Here is a 21,762-nt window from a genome sequence, read left to right as displayed (position 1 = left end):
GCAAAGATTAGATCATTTGGGTGTAATGCCTATATTATTCTTCGAATTTCGCGTTATTGGATGTAAATTTATTGGAAGCATGCTTTATCGCATGTAATCCTCGATAAACAAAAACTGCAGTTTATATATAAAGATGGAAGACAATGTGCTTGACGGACCCTACTACGTTTACTGCAAAAACTATTTGAGCTCCTTCGGGACGTGGCCACTACAGAGCTATAAAAAAAAAGTGCTGCTTCGCACGTTAATGTATTTGGGCTGCAGTTCGGCTCTTATTCCACACGTGAGTGCGTTCGTATAATATTTGTGTTGGATGCGCTTCAAAAATACGATTTTTGTCTTTTCAGGTTACCAAAGCATACGAACTACGCAACCATCTCGAATACTTTTTTCTCTGTATTCCTAGCATCATTTTTTACGTCCAAGTGTTGACGAAAATTTCCTGCATGATACTCAATGAGGACAAAGTTACTTTAGATTCATTTTTTTCAATTTTAGAAATGAAGTCCATTTTATTTTCATAAGAACTATATATTCATTGCAGTGCAAAGAATTGATCAAACAAATCAAGAGTGATTTCCAAAGCTACACGGGAGATAACCTAAGGATTCTCAACGAGTATGCGGAACAAGCGCGAAAAGTTAATCATGTCTATATCTGTGCGTAACTGTGCTTTTTTCTGAAAAGGACACTTTCAGTGTCGCATTAGAGCTTAGTATCGATTGCGTTATGTTTTCGCAGATTACTTCATGGGTACAGTAGTGGTATACAACACGTCGGCTTTCGTGCCGCTGCTGCTGGATCTTCTCGTACCTCTGAACGAGACACGCCCGCGTCCCGTACTCAGACTCATGAAATACAACATCCAGCGGATTGAGAACAATTTTTTCGTTACGACGCTGCATGGCTTCGTACTCAACATCCTCGGCATGATGCTTATTATGGGCTTCGATACACTGCTGCTAAACTGTTCACAGCATGCTTGTGCCCTATTTCAAATCGTAATGTGAGTTTTGTTGCGTATTATAGCTGTACTTTTTGGTTTGACGATGCTGCTTTTGGATGGAAATTCACGAAGGAAATGGCGGTTGGGACATTCGTAATGAAGCGGAACGAATTTGAGAAATGTAATTCTTTAATAGTTTCGTAGAAGAGTACTACTGTCATATAAAAAATACAAGGATTCTATTAGCTTCAATACTGGCTTAGTAGCACTTTACATCGTACCAAATAATGTATAACTCTTAAAATCTAAGTAGAAAATATTAATGCATAGTTAAGATGAACGTATACAGTGATTAATGATTTCTTCTCAATTTTTTTATGGAGTCTTATAAAGTTGAATTCGATGTTATTTGTGCAGGATTTACAGGATAATGAATCCCATAAATGTTCCACTGCACCTTTTACGAATTCAGATCTATTACAAAAGGCTCCCGGTCACGTGAATATTCGTATTAACGCCTCTTCTTTCCCTACATGACCAACGATTTTCTCTGGGATCGTATACCTCGACCCAAGCTTCACCGCGAGCTCCTCCGATGGCCCAAAGTTTTCCTAAGTATGCAACAACCAAAAACTGCTTTCTCCCTTTGTTCATACTCTCGACGGTTGACCATCTGCGAGAATACAAAAAATTAAATTTTACCATTTTCATTAAAAGTAGATGTATTTACATACGTTCTCAGTCTTGGATCAAACATCTCAACGACATTCAGAGCATTTGGATGATGCCATCCTCCACAAACGTAAATTTTTCCATTCAGCACTGCTGCAGCGCAGCTCGAACGTTTTGTTTTCATTCTTGCCGGGAGTATGGTCCATTCTTGCGTTCGGAGATTGTATACTTCAACCTAGAAAATCGTCAGGGCGTTAAATTGCAACGAATTCACAAATGATTTGTTAAAAAGACTTTAAATCAATGAGAACGCCACAGACCGTATCCAAATAAACATCGTCCGATCTGGTACGACGTCCTACTCCGCCTATTGCATAAATGCAATCTTCAAAAACTACAACAGCCGGAGCACATCTTCGTTCTCTCATCGGTGATATCAGTTCCCATGCTCTACGACTGACAGAGTATCTTTCAACTGAATTAGTAATTTCATCACCCGTCCAGCCACCGCATACGTACAAATATGTGTTCAAGGATACTGCACCGCTTTCCCTAAAATATCATTTGTCAAGATGGTATCAATAAGCTATGAAATAAATTATGAATAAAAATATGTTAGTAAACCTTCGCTTTATTATCATTGGCTGCAATTCATTCCAAGCGTTTCTACCGGGCTTGAAAACTGCAACACTCCAAAGGTGGAGTTCGCTTCTCCTCATTACCTTAAACCCGCCGAATTTGTACAATTTACCCTTGTACCCAGTACAACTAAACCAATTTAGCATATTTTCATTTTCTGCCATTTGAATGGATGACCACGTATCTGGTAAGTAATTATTAAAAATTAGAAATTATCAAATTGAGGAAGAAAATTTTTTTTGTGTCTTACTTGTTTCAGGCTCATAAATTTCAATAACCCGAGATTGTTCCAAACTCAATACATATATCTTTCTCGAGTTATTATTAAGTGATATTCCAAGTGTAGGACTACCAGGGGCGTCATCTGCAATAGGTGCTATATTGGAGTACTCGTCTGCTTCATTTTCCGAACTATTCTGGTCTAAACTATTTTCTGTAATCACATCGTCGTTTATTAATAATTCGGTTTTCACAATATCAGATGTTGTCGTTGTATTTCCTTGTAAGTTATTGACAATTTCTTCTGGAATTCTTGTCATTGTATTGCGAGGAACCCTATCTCGCGACGATTCCCCCGATGATTGATAACCAACGTCGTGTTCCAAATGTTCTCCTCGATTTGCTGAATTTTCGACGTTTAGATTATTAGTTGAGCTCTCTGATTGTGCGTTGGCTTCAGCACTGTTCCGATTTGTTAAGCTTAACTGTTTCACTAATTGAAATCTTCTCGAATGTACTTCAAAAACTATTTCTCTATAAAATAAAATAAAAAAAATAATAATCTTATCCGCTGTCTTGTATATTTAAATAATTATAGATGCCTGAACGTCAAATCTTACTTGTGTTTGAAACCAATAGAATATTCGTCTTGAAACAAAAAGCCGTCTATATCATCGGAACTCAAGTCGCTCAATGGAACCAAGTTAAGTAAATTTAGTACTTGGGTATTTCTTTGATCATAGTTATGATTAATCCATCTCGTTGCAGCATTGAAAATCAATTTCGTACTAACTTCCGCTTGAAGACTCAATATAGCGGTTTTCCAAAATTCATAGTCAAGATCGAGATATTCCTTTTTTAAAGTAGTGTTTTCAAAATCGTTTCGCATCAATTCTATTAAAAAAACTCTACATGAGTCGTGTACGCGATTTGTTTTAAGGATCGCGGCAGCTTTTAAAATGCTGAACGCGTTGTTCTCATTCACTTTCATCTCTCCTGTGTAGGCGTAGGTAATAAAAGTATTCATGATCCTGCAATAACCAAATTATGTTTTACATATTTGTGAATCCGACATTTAACGTTTTTCTTTTATTTAATTAATATCAAATAAATCTACAAACTCCGGATCATCGATGTCTACTTCTACTTCTGATTCGTTATCTTGTGCACTTCGAAACAGTTCGTCGAAATAACCGATGGAATTTGCAAGAATCAATTTGTGGACGCGAAAAATTCGTCCTCCTGCCTAAAAATAATGTATTATTCAAATATGCAGCTTTATAATGCAAATGAACAGATTAATAGAATCAATTATTAATGAATAAAATCGTAGAAGATGTGTTGCAGTTAAACGCAAAAAGCGACCGATACTAGATTAGACTCTTGTCATTTATTTTACTTGTTTATTACACTATAATAATATATTGACAAACATTAATTACCTTGATGCTTACATCCTTCAAATGTTCACAAAACATGAAATCTCTTAACGACGTAAAATGATCGGTTGGTTTAATGAGTAAATTTGTATTATTTTCGCTATTATTTTCATTTTTTATCAAATTTTGACTTGTACTAGTTTCAGTATTTGCCATTTGTAAGGACACAAGCGCACATACAACCGTCGAACTTTTAGGTTATGATTGCAAGTCTGGCGTAGTTTTTTTAAAAAGCCGCTGGGAAAAACCCGCAATAAAGCTACGTTGCCCCACCCGTCGCACATGGTTTTGCACTTCGCTGCGACAGTGATATCATAGTGTTTGGCGGGATCGCGCATGCGCATTTGAAGTTTGATGACGTGGGAAAAATGGGAGGTGCGGCGAAAATTCAAAATTATATTTCTGCAGGAACGAACGGTCATCGCCAATTTTCAACGGTAACAAAGAAAAAGACTGCGACTATAGAAGTAACGATCAAACTAAATTCATGCGTGTGATTTCATCAATATTTGAAGCTTAAATGCTTATTGATAACTCTATCTCTCGATATCGTTATCAATAATGATACGAATACTTTTCATGCATCGATGACTATTATTATCCGATTCGATTTAGGTGTAGAAAATATTTTCAACATAAATGCTAGAATCAATAAAACTGACTTTCGTTCGTGTAAATGACGGGTAATTTAATAAGCTAATGAAAAAGAATTAATATTTAGACTTTTCTACATAATGCTGCCAGTACAACAAATATTTTTCGCCGCTCGGTAACAGTACAAATATTTTCACTTCCTGAACACAAAGCAATATAAATTTTAATAATAATAATAAGTAAAAATAGCTATACAACAGTTTTGCTTATAATAATGAAGCACTCGTTTCTCGTGGTTTTGATAATTTGCTGTATGCATCAAATCAGTATGGCGAAATGGTCTGATTCTGTAATTAAAAAAATCGTGGAAATTAATCCGTATATGATATTTTTCAATATAGATCATGTATCATCCTTTCTTTTTAAAATTTTTTGAAGATATTAAGACATTACTACAAAAAATTCCAGCGATCATGTTTAATAGCAAGCTGTTATCATTTAAAGATCGACGTGCATATTTAAGTGGTATCGTACGCTTTACAATAAGTGATAAAAAGTTACATATCGTTCTAAGCGAAATTCAAGTAGAAAATGGCGATGAAGAACAGGAGGATCTGCCAAATCGTTTTTTAAAATATTATATAGTAAATCATCGTATAAACGAACAAGAGCGAGATGTTTGCTCATCGTCTCCGCAGATAAACCTCTGCCGGAGAGTTACACGAATTCGATCCTATACAAAAGTTGGAACAATCAGTTCTTGGATTTTACGATGCTCAACGTAATTAAAAATTCCAAGTCTTCTGATGTTGAGCTGGTAAAACTTTTCTACAATCCTTTTCAGAAACTTTTCGGAATGGAATCATAGTTCTGAACTTTTTCTTGATAAACTAAAAAACATGAATGGATATCCTCTGAAAGTGCCTGTCTTTCAATTGCCACCGTATTTAAATTTAAACAAAAATAGTGATGGGTCCATAAGAAATGTAAATGGAATGCATTACGGATTCTTTTCTACTTTATCAAACTTTTGCAACTTTTCCATAAAAATTATTGCCGAGTGCAAAGCGACCAATAATACTACCTTTAGAGCAGTTTTGCACAATTTGTTGCATAAAAACGAAGTTAATTTGTTACCAGTTCCTCAATACACCGTCATTTTCGGAAACCAATCTATTACCGAAACTAGCTTTCCGGTGGACTTCGTTAGTTTCATTGCTTTGGTTCCCGTTCAACCTTACAATCTTTTTATTTTGCCACATTCCCTATTTTTTAATCTACTTACGGTACTTACCATGTACGCCATAATCATTATCACAATTCGTCTTCTGAAATTTGACATAAAATACTGGAGTCCAATATTCATTATAGAAATGCTACTAAGCGTTCCTGTGCTGAAACACCGCGAAATGTGACTTAACGAATCGTTTTCATCAGCATAGTTTTTGTATCGTTCACGTATACGAACGATGTTTTTCTTAAGTTGATGGACATCAAAGTAGTAAGTGACTCGAAAAATTTCGATACTTACAAGGAATTGAGCGATTCAGGATTAGATATTTACATTGAAACCCCAGGTTACGATAGTCTATTACCATCGTACGACAAACGAGCTAAGCGAATTATATCAAAAATGAAAAAATTATCACAAATGAATGAGTGTGTTAACAAGTTAATTTTAAAGAAAAATTGTATATGTCTAGTCTCGGAACTACACGGCGAATTGCTATTACAATCGTATGGAGCGTATGATGCTAAGCCAATTTTGAAGAAGTCTAATCTCAAAATCTTCTTTAGTTACGTATCGTTCCATTAATAAAAAGCCTCGCCATACGTTAGGAGATTAAATGAGATTTTGATCAGAATAGTCGAATCTGGCATTCCCAAAATGTGCATGGGCGTCAATTTATCAAAGGGATACGAATCACACAGTCGTCGAAGAGACGAATAACATTTCGACCATACAGTTTTACAATATGTACTCGCTGTGGGATACGGCATAAGTTTTGTAGTTTTTACCTGGAATTCGTTTACGGTAAATTCAATAAGAGTACGTAATCGCATAACAGTCACACGTTCGCTTTCTAAACTATTAAAATGACAACCTGCCAAATGCAAATCATCTGCAGTGTCGCCTTAGTTTGTAAGATATTCTCACGTGATTTTCACAGAACTGAGCTAAAAGATACTATTGACAAGCATAAGATCGAAGCCACTTCAGATACCGCAAAGGATACCAATTCTCGAGATGTATTCTACCAAGAAGTCGTCAAGGTTATTATCAAACACAAGCACGCCATAGAGTTGAGTGTCTTTATTTTTAATTCCTCTACTGTCTTATAACTGTCAGTTTTTTCATATTCATTGCTCTACAGATTCGTGGATCTCGTAGAGTCGATTTATGCGATGGCTAACCTCCTCGTCATCGGCATAACATTGGGCTCGATAACATTAGCGGAATTCGAAGTACGAACGTAGTTTTGTGTAACTTGCATCCAATTTATGGAGATGTATGCTTACGATGATGATTTCTTTCTTTCGCAGACTGTGCAGCATAAGGACAATCACGAGATTGCGTTCAGGTACGCGATTTTCACCAGCGGTGAACTACTCCATATTCTCTTTCATAACTATCCTGGACAAAGGATCAAGGATCACAGCTTAATGGTTTACCAGTCGTGGTAGAAATAATAGAATCTCTTTTGATTATGTCCCGTTTTAAATGTATTTTTTCATTCAATCAACATTTGACTTCAGCTACAACTGCGAGTGGTACAGGGAGGGCATAACCGACGAGTGTAAGAAGCTTTTGAGCTTCATGATGCTGCGGAGTCAGAAGCCGAGCTGCTTGACTGGTGGTGGACTTTACGTTTTGGGATTGGAAAACTATGCAACGGTGAGATTTGAGGAAAAAAAAATGTTATTTTACGGTCGACTAACGAGCACGAATCTCTTCCTTTTTCAGATTCTCAAAGCATCCCTGTCGTACTTCACTTTCCTGTCATCCGTGTGAACGGCACATCTCAGAAATGTTCTGTCGAAAAGTATTCCATGTAAAATTATAAAAAGAAAAATAGCTCAAAGAAGATATAAGAGAATCAATGTGTACACATCCTATACTTAGTTTCGCTAAAGTGTGTGAAATTTGTAAGTAAACCACGCTTGTACAGACTAAAAGACTTGCAAAGAAAAACACTATTTTTATTGACCAGAGTCCAGAAATTACTTGTGCGACACAGTAGCACTTATCGCCAATTCTCGACCCCTCCCAAGCAATTGCACGGTACAGCGCTGGGGTGCTATTAGATCGCCTCGTGAATAAAACAGGACTGTAATCCATAGATTCGATATCACCCGATAGCATACGGCGTTGTGATTAATTTTGCACCGCATCTAATAGTTGTAATCATGCGTGAGCCGTAGGCTTAATGCGCACTTACGCGTGATATCCGTACGTCATCGTTGCCAGTGTCTTCGAGGGTTGCAATGGTGGTACACGCGTAAGTAGAATTTTCTGGGAATAAACTTTCCGATACAATCAATGAAGAGGTCAGAAAGCCATGGATATCATCAATGGACCAGACTTCGTGTACAGCAGGATCTGCCTCAGGCCATTCGGGCTTTGGCCGTTTCAGGACCCCAAGAGCAAACTCATATCTCGTGTCATCACCCTGATGGCCGTCTCGACCGTTTTGATACCTCACGTATGAAACTGTGTATCGATTGATTCTGTAAGCTGCGATAAAAGCACGCATCTTATTGTACGAAATTCTCTGTTTTTTCACACCAGATCATGAAGACGTATGAGTTTCGAAACGACTTTCACATCTTGCTAATGTGCATCCCGAGTCTGCTGTACTATGCGCATTATATAACCAAGTTCCTCTATATCGCCTTCCGCGAAGAAAAGGTCGTTGACTGATTGTTAATGTCGTTATACTTTCGAGGTGAAGTATGAAGATTCTAATAACTCGATTGCTTGTGCAGTTTAGAAACGTATTGGAGCGCATAAAGGATGACTTCGTGACGTTCAGAGGTGAGAGTCTAAATCACCTTACCAACTATTCGGAGGAGGCCAGAAAATTTAACACCTTCTACATGAGTAAGCTCCACGTATAAAAAAAAGAAATTTAACTTTTAACGTATGAGATTTGAATTCATTGTGATATTTCGCGCAGTGTACCTGTGCTCGACGGTGGTCATCTACAACGTCACAGCTTTCATACCTCACATGCTGGACTTCGTTTTTCCTTTGGAAAATGCTACTCGACCGCGTCACGCCGCCCGGCTCGTCAAGTACAACATTCACCAAATCGACAACAATTTTTACTTCGTGCTGATACACGGGATGATTTTCGACGTCGTAGCCATCGCCATAATCATCGGGTTCGATGCGTTGTTCATCAATTGCGCTCAACATGCCTGTGCTCTCTTCAAGATTGTCGTGTGCGTTGTTTTTATTAAAATCAACTAAGATAATTGCAGCAGGTTTACAACGATGTAATTTACAGCGTGGAATTGCGCAAGTCTACTAAATTGGATGAAAAAATGAGCAATTCTGCATCTGATTTGGTTACGTTGCAGTGTCGTCAAGACATCTTCTACGCGAAGCTCGTCAGGACCATCATCGCCCACAAGCACGCTATAGAGTTTAGTGGAAGTAAATTATGAGTAACAAACATGATTTTTTTCTCGCTAAGCTTCTTTTGCAAATTACTTATTATAGTTACACGGCTTTTTTATTTCGGCATCGACAGGTTTACGGACAATTTGGAGTCAACTTACGCCTTGGTCAACTTCCTCATGATCGGCATAGCCGTTGCGACGATAACGTTGACGGAGTTTGAGGTGAGTTGAGTTCACAAAGAAATCAGTAGTTATCCGCGGGATTAGTCGGACAACATTTTCTGCTCTACTAACTGTCGTTATGCACTTTTTAATCGCGCTCACGATGCAGACAATCGTTCACGTCAACGAAGTTGACATAATGTGCCGATTCGCATTTTTCTCCGGTGGCGAGCTGATCAGCATGCTTTATCAGAATTGGCCTGGACAGAGGATTAAGGATCACAGCTTGCGCGTTCATGCGTCATGGTACGTCAGGACTAATGTTCACGCGAAGAAGCAGTCTTTGAATAATCACCTGGCACATTTTGATTTTAGCTTCGAATGCGAATGGTACAGGGAGGATGTATCTTACAAGAGTAAGAGATTGCTGATGTTTATGATGTTGAAAAGTGAGGTACCAAGTGCCTTGACGGCGGGAAAATTGTTTATTCTAGATCTACAGAATTACGTCAAAGTGAGAGAAACAAAAGCTCAATCTTACTCATATCAATTTGATTATTATTTGGTTATTCTATTAGCGTTTTTATATTTACAGATCTTTAAGGCATCGCTCTCCTATTTCGCGTTCCTATCATCAGTCGCTAAAGTGTCCTCAAACTGAATACGTAACTACTTGTTCGATAATATATTTATTTTGTAATGCTATTTTGAAATAATTATATTTTTATAACACATACATAAAAAATACCATTAACGACGCTTATAAATTGGAGCAAAAACAGAGTTGTCTGAGAACAAAATAAAATGTAATATTTATAAAACGTCTATAACAAAATGTATAGACAGTCACAAAAAATGTCTCAACAGTGGGTTCCTTATACTTTACAGTCGAGCGTTAATAGAATTCTCGGCGGCGAGCAAAAACTGTTATTTCCAACTGTACTCTTTATTTACTTTCCCTCATTTTCCTTGCCATGAATTCCCGAACACTAACTGCACATATAGCTATAAAAGTATAAAACGTGAATTAATTTATGAGTATATATCTCACGTACCGACGCGTAAAGACAATTATCGCTTCGTGAATAAAAAAAAGGCGCTTCGTGGTCGATTCTCTATCAGGGATTCTACTCGCCGCCTCGGCCTTTCCAACGACAGTTGTTTTTTCAAGTTTTGCAGATGCACACAAGGCAAAGATTAGTAGATAAAATTACGGCTTGATTTTGGTGTTATTCTTCTTCGAATTCCGCGTTATTTGATGTAAATTTATTGGAAGCATGCTTTGTCGCATGTAATCCTCGAGAAAAAAACTGCAGCTAATCAAACTATGAAGATGAAAGACAACGTGCTTGACGGACCCTACTACGTTTACAGCAAAAACAACTTGAGCCCCTTTGGGATGTGGCCATTACAGAGCTATAAAAAAAAGGTGCTGCTTCGTACGTTAATATATTTGGGCTGCAATTCGGTTTTTATTCCTCACGTGAGTGTGTTCGTACAATGTTTGCATCACTCGCGCTTTGAAAATAATATTTTTGTCTTTTCAGGTTTGCAAAGCATATGAAGTACGTAATAATTTCCAATACTTTTTTATCTGTATTCCTAGCGTTATTTTTTACATCCACGTGATGCTAAAAATGGCCTGTATGATACTCAACGAAGATAAAGTTACTTAATTTAGATTCATGTTTTTGCAATTTTAGAGATGATGCCCATTTTTTTACTGACAAACTATATTTATTGCAGTGCAAAGAATTGTTTAAACAAATCAAGAATGATTTCGAAATTTATACAGGCGAGAGCTTGAGGATTCTTAACAAGTACGCTGAACAAGCACGTAAAGTTAATCGTGTCTATGTCTGTGCGTAACTGTTTTCTTTTCTTCTAAAAAGGGCACCTATATCGTGTCTATCTTTCTACCACTTGTGAAGAAAGTTGTTGCGTTTGTTATTCTTTCTCAGATTACTTCATGGGTACAATAGTGGCATACAACACGTTGGCGTTCATGCCGTTGTTCCTGGATTTTCTCGTACCTCTGAATGAGACACGACCACGTATCATAACTAAACATATGAAATACAACATCAAGCGGATTGAGAACAATTATTTCGTTACGACGCTGCACGGCTACGTATTCAACATTCTCGGCATGATGGTCGTTGTAGGCTTTGACTCGCTGCTGCTAAGTTATACACAGCATGCTTGTGCCCTATTTCAAGTCGTGAGGTGAATTTCGTCGCGTATAATAACCGAAAATTTATCCCTGGTAGAAAAAGGCCGATATAAAATGGCATCTAATATGAGACATATCAATCGTATAGTCTATTTCTGCAGTGTCGCATTAGTTAGTAAAATATATTCACACGACTTTCACAGAAATGAGCTGAAAGATACCATCGACAAGCATGAGATCGAAGTCACTTCACATGCCGCAAAGGATGCTAATTCTCGAGATGTGTTCTACCAAGAGGTCGTCAAGGTCATTATCAAGCACAAGCACGCCATAGAGTTGAGTATCGTCCTTTCTAATTCCTGTACTGTCCTATAACTGTCTGTTTTCTCATACTTATTCCTCGTCACAGATTCGCGGATCTCGTAGAGTCGACTTATGCAGTGACTAACCTCCTCGTCATCGGCATAACATTAGGCTTTATAACATTGGTAGAATTTGAAGTACGTAATTTTGTGTAACTTGCATCCAGCTGATTGAGATGTATATACTTACGATGGAGATTTTTTTTCTCACGCAGACTGTGCAGCATAAGGATAACCGCGCATTGGGGATCAGGTTCGCAATCATCACGATTGTTGAGCTACTCCATATTCTCTTTCATAACTATCCTGGACAAAGGATCAAGGATCACAGCTTGAGGGTTCATCAGTCGTGGTAAGAATTTGCAATAAACCGTTCGTAATTTCCACAAAAATGATTGAACCTCCTCTGATCATGCCCCGTTTTGAATTTGTTTATAAATTCAATCAACATTTGACTCTAGCTATGACTGCGAGTGGTACAGGGAGGGCATAACCGACGAGTGCAAGAAGCTTTTGAGCTTCATGATGCTGCGGAGTCAGAAGCCGAGTTGCTTGACTGGTGGTGGACTTTACGTTCTGGGAATGGAAAACTATGCAACGGTGCGATTTTGGAAAAAAGAAAACTGTTATTGTACGGTCGACTAACGAGCACGGATCTCTTCCTTTTTCAGATTCTCAAAGCATCCCTGTCGTACTTCACTTTCCTGTCATCCGTGTGAACGGCACATCTCATAAAAGCTCTGCCGAAAAGTATTCCATGTAGATTTATAAAACAAATAGTTGAATGGATTGCATGACAAGAAAATTAATGTTTGTTTTCTTGTTTCTTCACCACTAACAGCCTCTCGGGCCCAATAGCCAGTAGCCTTCCACCACCTTTATGAGGAAGTAGTACTCAATCCTATTATCCTCACTCTTATCCTTTCTTTAGAAATGGAATAATGTTTCGAAAAACTTGAAGAAATAAGTGAAGTAGTATACAAAGAAATAGTATATTTTGTAACCAGAAGAGAAGTTGCCATCCTTTCCTTGTTGCACGCTGTGCAATTTTTGAAAAGTACAGGTAAAGGCTTTTTTTATGTATGTAGACTAAATGTCAAGTTGAGCATTTTGATTTGTACATAACTATTTTTGAAATGAGGAACTTTCCATTCACTTTAGATGCATTAAATAGGGCCTTCATTTTGTTCCCAGCTGAATTTGCATAGTCTATTGACCATTAAAGCTAAGATTCATTTGGTAGAACGATCTTGGTATACTTTCTCGCTTTTATTCAATACCTTCAGTAATATTTTTTTTTAATTAAACAACCAGTAATATACATTGGATTCGTCTTCAACTTACATTTCGTATTTACGTATGACCAACTATTTTTATAGAAATCGTACACCTCTACTGACGAATCAGAAGTAGCATCTAGTTGTTCTTCCTTAGAACATCCACCAATAGCCCAAAGTTTTCCATGAATTTCAACAACCAAAAACTGTTCCCTCGCTTTATTCATAGGTTTTACAGTTTTCCACCTGCGAAAATATATACCAAATTTAGCTAATATAGTGTTCCATTTTGATTTTACGGTGCCTCCTTGAATGTGATTAATTGTTTATTGTAATAATGAAAATTAGAGGATCGAACCTTTTAAGTTTGGTATCAAACATTTCCACAAAATTTAGAGCTTTTTCATTATACCATCCGCCACAAACGTAAATTTTTTCGTTCAACACTGCTGCTGCACAAGTCGAACGCTTATTTTCCATTCTTTCTTCAAACTTCGACCACTTGTTCGTTTTAATATCATACACTTCAATCTGTAACATCATTTATGCTGCATTAAATTTAAACGAATTTTTTGCTCAATCTTAAAAAAATGGCTTGCTACAAAGAACTCTTAAATCAACTAATAACTTTCGCAAACCGTATCCAAATAAACATCTTCTGAGTCGCTTCCACGTCCCCGTCCGCCTATTACGTAGATGTGATCGTCAAAAACTATGACAGCAGGAGCGCAACGCTCCTCTATCATGGGTGACATAACTTCCCATTGTTTACTTTCCAAAGAATATCTTTCAACACTATTAATAATTTTGTTGTCAATATCATAACCGCCAAATGCGTACAAAAAGCCTTCAACAAAAACTGCACCGCAAAACCTAAAATTTTATAATTTTATTAATTATTGAACTATAAACACACACACACATATATATATATATATATATATATATATATATATATATATATATATATATATGTAAGTTGAATAGATATAGATTGTATAGAAAACCAACTTTCGTGCAATGTTCATCTTGCACAACTTTTCCCAAATTTTAGTTTTGAAATCGTAAACTTTGACGACTGCCGATAGCTCCTGATTTTTTTTCCTCGGTCGTTGAAATTTGTAGAATTTATCTTCGTTAACAATAACTAAATAAAAATCGCCGTAATTTTCTTTTCTGACAACAGACCACTCGTCTAATGAAATAATAAATGTTTTTATTGCTTTTTGTATGAATTGATAAAGATAGCATAATATTAAGTGAAGGTTCTTACTTCTTTTGGGATCGTATTCTACAATCGAAGTCGACTTCGCTTGAACTGTCGCTATCACAATAATTTGTTTATCCTCAGTCTTGTTAATCGTTGATTGGAAGTGTCTTGAATGCAATTCATAAGCTAAAGGTCTAAAAGAAGAAAAAATATATTACGCGAGTGCACCTACTTTTTGCGCATGCTCTTTCTGATTGTGGTAATTTTAGATATACTAGTGCGGTAGAGCTGATTCTCGCACGAGTGTTGAGTTGTCGCTTGAACGAAGCGAGAGTGCAACAAACACAAGTGCGTAAAGAATCTTCTTCTACGCACGCGTATCGAACGCTGCTTTATGATAAGGAATTCTAATCTTACCGAAAATAATGGCCGATACAATTGTTCTCTTCGTGATACAAATAACGATTTATGTAATCAGCGCTTAAATTACTCATATCAATCAAATCTAGTAACTTCGCTAGATCAGTCTCTCTGTTTTCATAGTCTATCGTGACCCATTTCATAATACCATTAAAAATAATCGCTGTATTATTGTTTAATGCGTAAATTGACAGTACGCTTCTCAATGATTTAAAATCAAGATCACGAAAAATGTCTTTTTCATATAAAGAACGATTTATGAAATCAGCAGGTAATTCTTTAATCAGACCAAGTAATTTTCCTAATTTATTTTTTCGGTTGCTATAGTCGTGAGTAACCCATTTTATTATAAAATTGTAAATTGACTTTGTATTTACGCGTAATTTTGGATTTGAAAATAAATTTTCCAAAGATTCAATGTCGAGATCAATAAAAACATTCGTCTGCGATACGCCTTTAAAATCTACTTGCATCAATTGTCCTATAAAATCATAACAATCAGTAACTAGATTATCTACTTTTAGAACTTTGGCAGCTTTTAATGTATTAAATACATTTTTTTTAGTCAGATGTAATTCTTTTGAGTTAGTGTATTCAATAATATTTGGCATGACTCTAAAAAAATAAACAACGTATGAATTATAAGAATATTTTTCATGTCGAACGTTGTACAAACTTTCTCAAAAAATGTAATCGAAATATGTACAAACTTTAAATCAATATCTTCTTTTATTATTATGATTTTGGTTTTCATATTTTTGTAGTCATCTGTTGCGAAAATCTCGATGAAATAAGGTATAAACAAAATTCTGTATGAATGAACATCGATTTTTTGGTTCTTCGCCTACAAAAAATGACTCATGATACAAACATTGATTGAAAAAAAATTAAAACGTGAAATAGCCACCGTATCAATTTGCGGAAAAAAAATAAATTAAGCGCATTGTACCGCTTTTGCTTCAAATTTTTCATAGAATTCCGTTTTCTAAGATATTATTATATTCAGAGAATTAAACTCTATTGATTTTTAGTAATTGTGTCGATAAATTACCTTGATTGTTACGTCCTTTGAATTTTGAAAGGCAGCGTTAAAAGTATGAGGATCTCGCATAGTAATATCATGGCTTTGTTGTGTAGATTTACTTCTTGTATCATTACCGTTTTCTTTTGCAATGTCTGCGGAATTTTGGTCAACACCAGGCGCTTGAGAATGTCTCATTTTCAAATTTAACACAAACTCACAGAGATTTGGCAAACTTTTAGGTTAAATAGGCTAACCGGACGTTCGCGCAAATATAGCTGTCGGGGAAAACCCCCAATATAAAGCGGCGTGCTGCCCCGCCCATATCGCACATGTTGCTTTCTGCAGTCCCATGCAGTAACGATTCGCGAACAGTGTGTGGCGCGTCCACGCATGCGCCCGAGATCATTGAAAAAGTCAGAATGAGAATTTCGTAAAAAGTTGCCGCCTGCAGCACAAGACTGGGAACGCGCGAACTTTGAATTGAGCGACGATGTAATCGTGAAAAAAATTGCAAATCGTGATTTGCTAGTGCATTTGCTTACATATCGAGATCGAGCTTGACGTCTATGAAATTTGTGAATTCCCTAATATCAGATTAGCAGTATAGTTTCGTAGCTTTCTTATTTTTACGTCATAGTGCGCACAGATTTAGTTATCAGGAAGATTTTTCTTTTATGCTAAACTTATAGAACCACGTTAAACTATGAGATATAGTATCAAAATATAGTCGCTGATTTCTCCATTTCAATTTTGCAATACCTTATAATATTGCTTACGTTTTTCCGTAGACTTGAGAACTTAGTTGCTTCTCGTCCAACAACACACAATATCGTCCGAGATAATACACGTTCTTCTTTCTAAATTCTTCATTCAAAACAACCCATAATTTGCTAGAGGAACATAAGTGTCGCTGCTACATCAATCTACACATAAATATGTAACACTGCACGACACATAGTAGCAACGATTACACAGCACAATTATCCATAAATAAAAAAAAGTATACACCTGTACAGGGGACAATCGGCGCAATGATGAATAATCTCCTTACGCAACGGGGAACATTTTTTCTTACTTCTTCGCGGTTCTTGCTGCGATACAACTGAACTCACTTGTCACGATGGTATATACGGGAAATTCTAAAATGGCATACGCGGAAGAGCCCAGAGAAAACATTCTGGAATCTTCGACCTTCCTCTACAGCAAAAGCTCTCTCCGAGTTTTCGGACTGTGGCCTTATCAGGAGCCAAAACAGAGGCTCATTTGTCGGACTTCTACAGCAGTGCTGATCGGATCTTTACTGATTCCCACCGTAATGAAGCCCGCAATATCACTGCGATAATTGGCTGTGACCTATAACATATATAATTCCAGATTTGCATTGTGCTCGAACAGTGGCGCAACTTCGATTACGTCGTTTTGGGTCTGCCTTCTTTTCTCTACTACGTGGAATTCGTCACCAAGTACATGTACTTGGCTGCCAATCAAAAAAAGGTTTTTCGAGTATATTCGATGATGGTTTTATGGTTTTTTTTATGCATTAAGATTTTCGTGACGGTATATGCATTACGCGACAGTTGGAGCAAATTTTCGGCCACATCAAGAACGACTTCGATACACGAAAGGACAGAAAGTTGGAGATTCTGAAGGATTACGCGACGGAGACTAGGCTTTTCAACCACATTTATGCCGGTGAGTTTATATCGCGGTAAGAGGTTCACATCCTTCGAAATGACGATAAATAATTGTTTGGCCAAACCGCTTAGCATATTTGATCATAGTGGTCGTGATGTTCAACCTTTCGTTCTACCAGCCTCATTTTCTGGACCTCATCATGCCGCTGAACGAGTCACGTCCGAGGCCGATACCACGATTGGCCAGGTACTACGTAACCTCGCTGGACGAGAGTTTCAACTTTGTGGTCCTTCACGGTTTGGTCATAGACTGGTACAGCATGATATTCTTCCTCGGACATGATACCCTCTTGGTCAACTGCGCTCAGCACGCCTGCGCGCTTTTCAAAATCGTCATGTAAATTTTACTTGCGCCAGCACTTAGTAACGTAATTTTTCGATATAGTTCATTTACCTTTGTTACAGAAACGATATTCAAGATTGTCTGGTGGTCCAGAAAAATGACAAAGCTGATGATGAAGATCAGTTCTACCGAAGAATCTCAAACACTATCGATCTGCACAAATGGGCTTTGGAGTTTAGTAAACGTTTCATTGAAATTTTTTAATTCGAATACTAATCTTTACTCTTTCAATTTATAGATACACAGCAATGGTGGATAAGATGTATATGTACGTCAATTTATGCATCATCGGCGTCTCTTTGCTGGCTATAACGCTGTCGCAGTATCAAGTAAATGTTGTATACGTGTAGAATAAGCTCTGTACCCATATTTACGAAGTTAGCGTAAACTATGTTGCAGACTGCCATACATCTGGATAACACCGACTTGGTGATAAGGTATTCATTCTTCTCGATTGGTGAATTGGTTCACATCCTGTACTTCAACTGGCCCGGTCAGAGGATCCGAGATCACAGCTTATCAATCTATCAAGCATGGTAAGTATAATCACGACTCTTACAGCTTAGAAACTTAATGGCCGCATCACTTGAGCCAATGCTCAACATTGCAGTTACAACTGCGAATGGTATCGAGATGACATTTCCTATAGGTGCAAGAAACTACTGAAACTGATGATGGCCAGGAGCCAATTGCCTTCGAATTTGAGCGCTGGTAAGCTGTACGTTCTTGGCTACGAGAACTTTGCTCAGGTAAAAAATCGGACTCTGAATTGTAAGCCGCTTGAAAATCGCAGAGCTCCTTTAACTTTCTCAATTTCTAGGTGTTGAAGGCTTCGCTGTCTTTCTTTACAGTGCTGTTATCGGTAAATTGACAACGCCCGCTTCGACTACGAAAAACATGCATTCCTCTATTGCAAAAATTGAATATTTACATGTATTTTCATAAGGAAAGATCTGAAGTTTATATATTTTTTAACCGTGTACCTATATTTAAAGAATATAAGTAACGACTTGCAGGTGATTATAGAGATTTAATGTCTACTTTCCAAGCTGGATTACCCGGAACATAGCTGGCTGCGTTCTCTTCGCCATCGCAATTGATTCTCATAGATTTATGGCGGTCTTTCCTGTAACCATGTCTATGACTATTTGGAGATCGTCATGTCGCTAGTACAAAGTTTTGTGTTCAACAACGAGGATAAAACCGTTTACGCATCAATTACGTGAGATCATCTAGCGACATCTTTGCGTGATAACTATGACACAAGGTTTAAAATTGATGAATGAAAAATATCCATAATTATAACGAATCAAACTAAATATTCTTTTTTGAGTGCAGTGTTATCTTCGCCCTACCTCAACTGAATATATTTCTCAGCTATATGTATACATGAGCGATAAAAACGCGTACCGTAGGTAAAATTACACTCGTTATACTTTTTCAACAGTCACGAAACCTATTATGAATACTTAAAAATCCATGCACTCGCGAAACGTTTCGCAAACTGAGATACTCCCAAAGGCAGACGAAACAGCGGCTTCAACAATCATGACTCTTTGATGGGCGAAAAAACTCCAGATCGATTCGGCGCGTAATTTACAGCAGTTGTGGGCTTACACCCTAATAAACAATGTATCTCCGCTTTTGACGGAAATAGATTTAAGTGCCGAGTTTCTTGTGCCCCTTTTGCGTCGCGATATTATTCCAGGTCGGAGCAGTAGACCGTGTTTCCCTTGAGTTGTCTCATTATTCGGAACAGAAAGACGGCGGTAACATACCAGTAGAATGAACAGATTTGTTTTCCAGCGCGCACAGTTATGGAAAACAGTAGCCCTTGCTTCGTTAAGTTTGTTTTAAAAAATCGACAAATCGGTATTTTTTAATATGGCGAACCTTCTGTTCGCCCGCTGAGTTTTTCGACAATAAAACAGACTAATGCTCGGCGAAAAATCCCACTACGCGGTGCAGCTTAACCGACTCTTTCTAACGCCGATCGGTGTTTGGCCGATCGGTCGAGATGCGCCTCTGGTTCAGCGTTTGCTTAAGCGCCTGGCGATAATCGGCTGTTACTTGCTGATGAGCTATCTGCTCGTACCAACGGCCCTGCATACCTTTCTAGAGGAGCCCGACCCCGCCATCAAGCTCAAACTCATCGGACCCATGAGTTTCCATCTGATGGCGATCGGCAAGTACGTTTCGCTCGTCGGCAGAACTGAGGAGATTTCCGCTTGCTTCGAACACGTCGAGGAGGACTGGAAGATGTACAGCGACAAGAATGCGAAGGTGAGATGGTTTACAGCAATAAGAAGTCTATGATTAAAAGAAACGATGTAATGTGCGCCTACAGCCAGAGCTCGAAATGATGAAGAGAAACGCGAAGATTGGGAGATTTCTCATTTATCTCTGCGCTGCCTTCATGTACGGCGGTGGCTTCTTCTACCACATGATAATGCCCCTGTCAGTTGGCAGACTGGTCACCAAACAAGTCAGGGCTGAACGGTACTTACAGCTTGTGGCAGAAAATGCCAGCACGGATAACATCGACGTTGAGCCTGGTAAACCGTAGTATTGAAAATTATCGCTTTTCATCCTTTGTCAACCTTTAATGGTCGTCATGTTTGCAGTACGAGTATTGTCCTATCCGATCTACGGACTACTTGCCAAGCTGGATTACGTGACCTTGTTGCTGGTTCAATTCGTGGCTGGTTTCGTCCTTTACACCATCACGATTGCGTCTTGTAGTCTGGCAGCAGTATTCGCCAACCATGTCTGCGGCCAATTGGAGATCGTCATGTCGCTGTTACGGGACTTCGTGCATGACAACGAAGATAATCCTCGTATTTACGCCTTAGCCGATGACGCTGCTACTGTTGAACGTTCCAGGAGTGACAAATTCGCGGAAATTGTCCAGCGACATCTTCGAGCGCTCAAGTACGATAGAGTTTAAAATGCTGTTCATTTTCTAGTTTTTAGACGATTGCTTTATTAAACATTTTTTTTTTTGCTAGCTTCGCATCGAGAGTGGAGAAAAATCTGAACGCTATCTGCTTTGTAGAGTTCATCGGTTGCACGCTGAATATATGCTTCCTCGAGTATTACTTTATCACGGTGTGGTTAAAACGCAAGATTTATCCATAGATTTTGCGGGGGTACTAAACTTCTTTCCTTGTGTTCAAATCTGGTTTGTCGACCTTACGCAATGTAACGCAAAAGTAAATTGGAACGAAAATGAAAGAAGTATAAAATCCCCTTACGGATAAGAGGTACTGAACTCTATCTTCTGTTTCAGGAATGGGAAAATCAAAATACTGTGAGCACGATGACGTACTGCATTCTTCTTATATCCTTTATCTTCAATATTTTCATATTCTGCTACATCGGTGAACTTCTTACTGAACAGGTGTGGTATTTTACTTTGATCACAAAGGTAAAAATTTGTAACGATATAAGGTTTTAATTTTCTCCTGATTAGAGTAAAAAGATAGGCGAGGTAACGTATGCGATCAACTGGTACACGTTGTCAGGTAAAAGAGCAGTAGACCTAATCATGATCATCATGATCGCAAGCTGTTATCCAGCCAGAATAACGGCTGGGAAAATGGTGAATCTATCTTTGGGAAGCTTTTGTAACGTAAGTTTCTTGAGAAAATATATTTGAATCTTGTGAGATACTTTAGAGCATTGACGTAGTATAAAATTTAAGGTGATAAAAACATCAGCTACCTATTTGAATTTACTGAGGACTATGATGCTATAAAGAACTGATTTTTGAAAAGAACCGATTTAAAAGTGGGGAAAAGGAATTTTTTTTTTAAATCTGTATATGTAAGCAATACGGCAATAGAATTATTCTTACAAAAAATTATCTCGTATGACTACTGCGCACTATTTATCATCGTCACATAAAATTTAATTTTAAATTTAACGACTTGTTTTTTGCAAATCAACTATAAAATGACAGC

At 37.6% G+C, this 21,762-nt stretch overlaps 7 protein-coding genes across 12 annotated transcripts; 5 read left to right on the top strand and 2 right to left on the bottom strand.

Moving 5' to 3' along the window:
• The first annotated feature begins 133 nt into the window (after nucleotides 1-133).
• On the top strand, nucleotides 134-7,522 carry Or193 (odorant receptor 193). The gene is made up of 9 exons (NM_001190640.1): nucleotides 134-283; nucleotides 348-467; nucleotides 545-659; nucleotides 742-1,006; nucleotides 6,681-6,812; nucleotides 6,885-6,975; nucleotides 7,054-7,190; nucleotides 7,267-7,405; nucleotides 7,475-7,522. Exons 1-9 carry the CDS (start codon nucleotides 134-136, stop codon nucleotides 7,520-7,522), a joined length of 1,197 nt encoding a protein of 398 aa, NP_001177569.1.
• LOC107982207 (kelch-like protein diablo) lies at nucleotides 1,118-6,113 on the bottom strand. Its single transcript, XM_016990199.2, has 8 exons — nucleotides 3,919-6,113; nucleotides 3,598-3,722; nucleotides 3,097-3,507; nucleotides 2,508-3,010; nucleotides 2,243-2,441; nucleotides 1,939-2,170; nucleotides 1,681-1,853; nucleotides 1,118-1,619 (listed from the first exon to the last, which is right to left on the bottom strand). Exons 1-8 carry the CDS (start codon nucleotides 4,069-4,071, stop codon nucleotides 1,424-1,426), a joined length of 1,992 nt encoding a protein of 663 aa, XP_016845688.1. The 5' UTR covers nucleotides 4,072-6,113; the 3' UTR covers nucleotides 1,118-1,423.
• Nucleotides 7,523-7,976: 454 nt separating the features above from the next.
• Nucleotides 7,977-10,227, top strand: Or194 (odorant receptor 194). Of its 2 annotated transcripts, none has more exons than XM_031921664.2 (9): nucleotides 7,977-8,213; nucleotides 8,300-8,419; nucleotides 8,497-8,611; nucleotides 8,688-8,955; nucleotides 9,021-9,158; nucleotides 9,267-9,357; nucleotides 9,467-9,603; nucleotides 9,673-9,811; nucleotides 9,893-10,227. In XM_031921664.2, exons 1-9 carry the CDS (start codon nucleotides 8,070-8,072, stop codon nucleotides 9,956-9,958), a joined length of 1,218 nt encoding a protein of 405 aa, XP_031777524.1. In that variant the 5' UTR covers nucleotides 7,977-8,069; the 3' UTR covers nucleotides 9,959-10,227. The 2 variants fall into 2 exon arrangements, with proteins under 2 accessions (XP_031777524.1, NP_001177570.1); NM_001190641.1 differs by having other exon boundaries at nucleotides 8,070-8,213; nucleotides 8,300-8,422; nucleotides 9,893-9,958.
• Nucleotides 9,835-16,744, bottom strand: LOC116415958 (kelch-like protein 28). Of its 5 annotated transcripts, XM_032595781.1 has the most exons (9): nucleotides 15,791-16,368; nucleotides 15,450-15,583; nucleotides 14,737-15,354; nucleotides 14,383-14,513; nucleotides 14,121-14,304; nucleotides 13,748-13,982; nucleotides 13,468-13,640; nucleotides 13,177-13,355; nucleotides 9,835-13,112 (listed from the first exon to the last, which is right to left on the bottom strand). In XM_032595781.1, exons 1-9 carry the CDS (start codon nucleotides 15,956-15,958, stop codon nucleotides 13,102-13,104), a joined length of 1,833 nt encoding a protein of 610 aa, XP_032451672.1. In that variant the 5' UTR covers nucleotides 15,959-16,368; the 3' UTR covers nucleotides 9,835-13,101. The 5 variants fall into 5 exon arrangements, 3 of the variants coding, with proteins under 3 accessions (XP_032451672.1, XP_031777650.1, XP_031777651.1); XR_004344408.1 differs by having other exon boundaries at nucleotides 9,835-13,355; nucleotides 13,468-13,657; nucleotides 13,738-13,982; nucleotides 15,791-16,744; XM_031921790.2 differs by having other exon boundaries at nucleotides 13,083-13,355; nucleotides 15,791-16,367.
• Nucleotides 10,625-12,551, top strand: Or195 (odorant receptor 195). The gene is made up of 9 exons (NM_001190642.1): nucleotides 10,625-10,780; nucleotides 10,845-10,964; nucleotides 11,044-11,158; nucleotides 11,259-11,523; nucleotides 11,674-11,805; nucleotides 11,880-11,970; nucleotides 12,048-12,184; nucleotides 12,294-12,432; nucleotides 12,504-12,551. The coding sequence occupies exons 1-9, from the start codon at nucleotides 10,625-10,627 to the stop codon at nucleotides 12,549-12,551; spliced, it is 1,203 nt and encodes a 400-aa protein (NP_001177571.1).
• A 163-nt stretch (nucleotides 16,745-16,907) lies between the features above and the next one.
• Nucleotides 16,908-18,671, top strand: Or196 (odorant receptor 196). Its single transcript, NM_001190643.1, has 9 exons — nucleotides 16,908-17,075; nucleotides 17,138-17,257; nucleotides 17,341-17,455; nucleotides 17,530-17,794; nucleotides 17,863-17,973; nucleotides 18,039-18,129; nucleotides 18,200-18,336; nucleotides 18,411-18,549; nucleotides 18,621-18,671. The coding sequence occupies exons 1-9, from the start codon at nucleotides 16,908-16,910 to the stop codon at nucleotides 18,669-18,671; spliced, it is 1,197 nt and encodes a 398-aa protein (NP_001177572.1).
• A 1,064-nt stretch (nucleotides 18,672-19,735) lies between these two features.
• Nucleotides 19,736-21,557, top strand: Or5 (odorant receptor 5). The gene is made up of 7 exons (NM_001190502.1): nucleotides 19,736-20,083; nucleotides 20,148-20,355; nucleotides 20,425-20,731; nucleotides 20,809-20,908; nucleotides 21,090-21,200; nucleotides 21,273-21,431; nucleotides 21,504-21,557. Exons 1-7 carry the CDS (start codon nucleotides 19,736-19,738, stop codon nucleotides 21,555-21,557), a joined length of 1,287 nt encoding a protein of 428 aa, NP_001177431.1.
• The last annotated feature ends 205 nt before the right edge of the window (nucleotides 21,558-21,762 follow it).

Source organism: Nasonia vitripennis, chromosome 1, assembly GCF_009193385.2.
Source record: "Nasonia vitripennis strain AsymCx chromosome 1, Nvit_psr_1.1, whole genome shotgun sequence".
Classification (NCBI taxonomy): Eukaryota; Metazoa; Arthropoda; class Insecta; order Hymenoptera; family Pteromalidae; genus Nasonia; species Nasonia vitripennis.
Note: the sequence above shows the minus strand (reverse complement) of the source record. Positions and strands in the feature narration are given on the sequence as shown.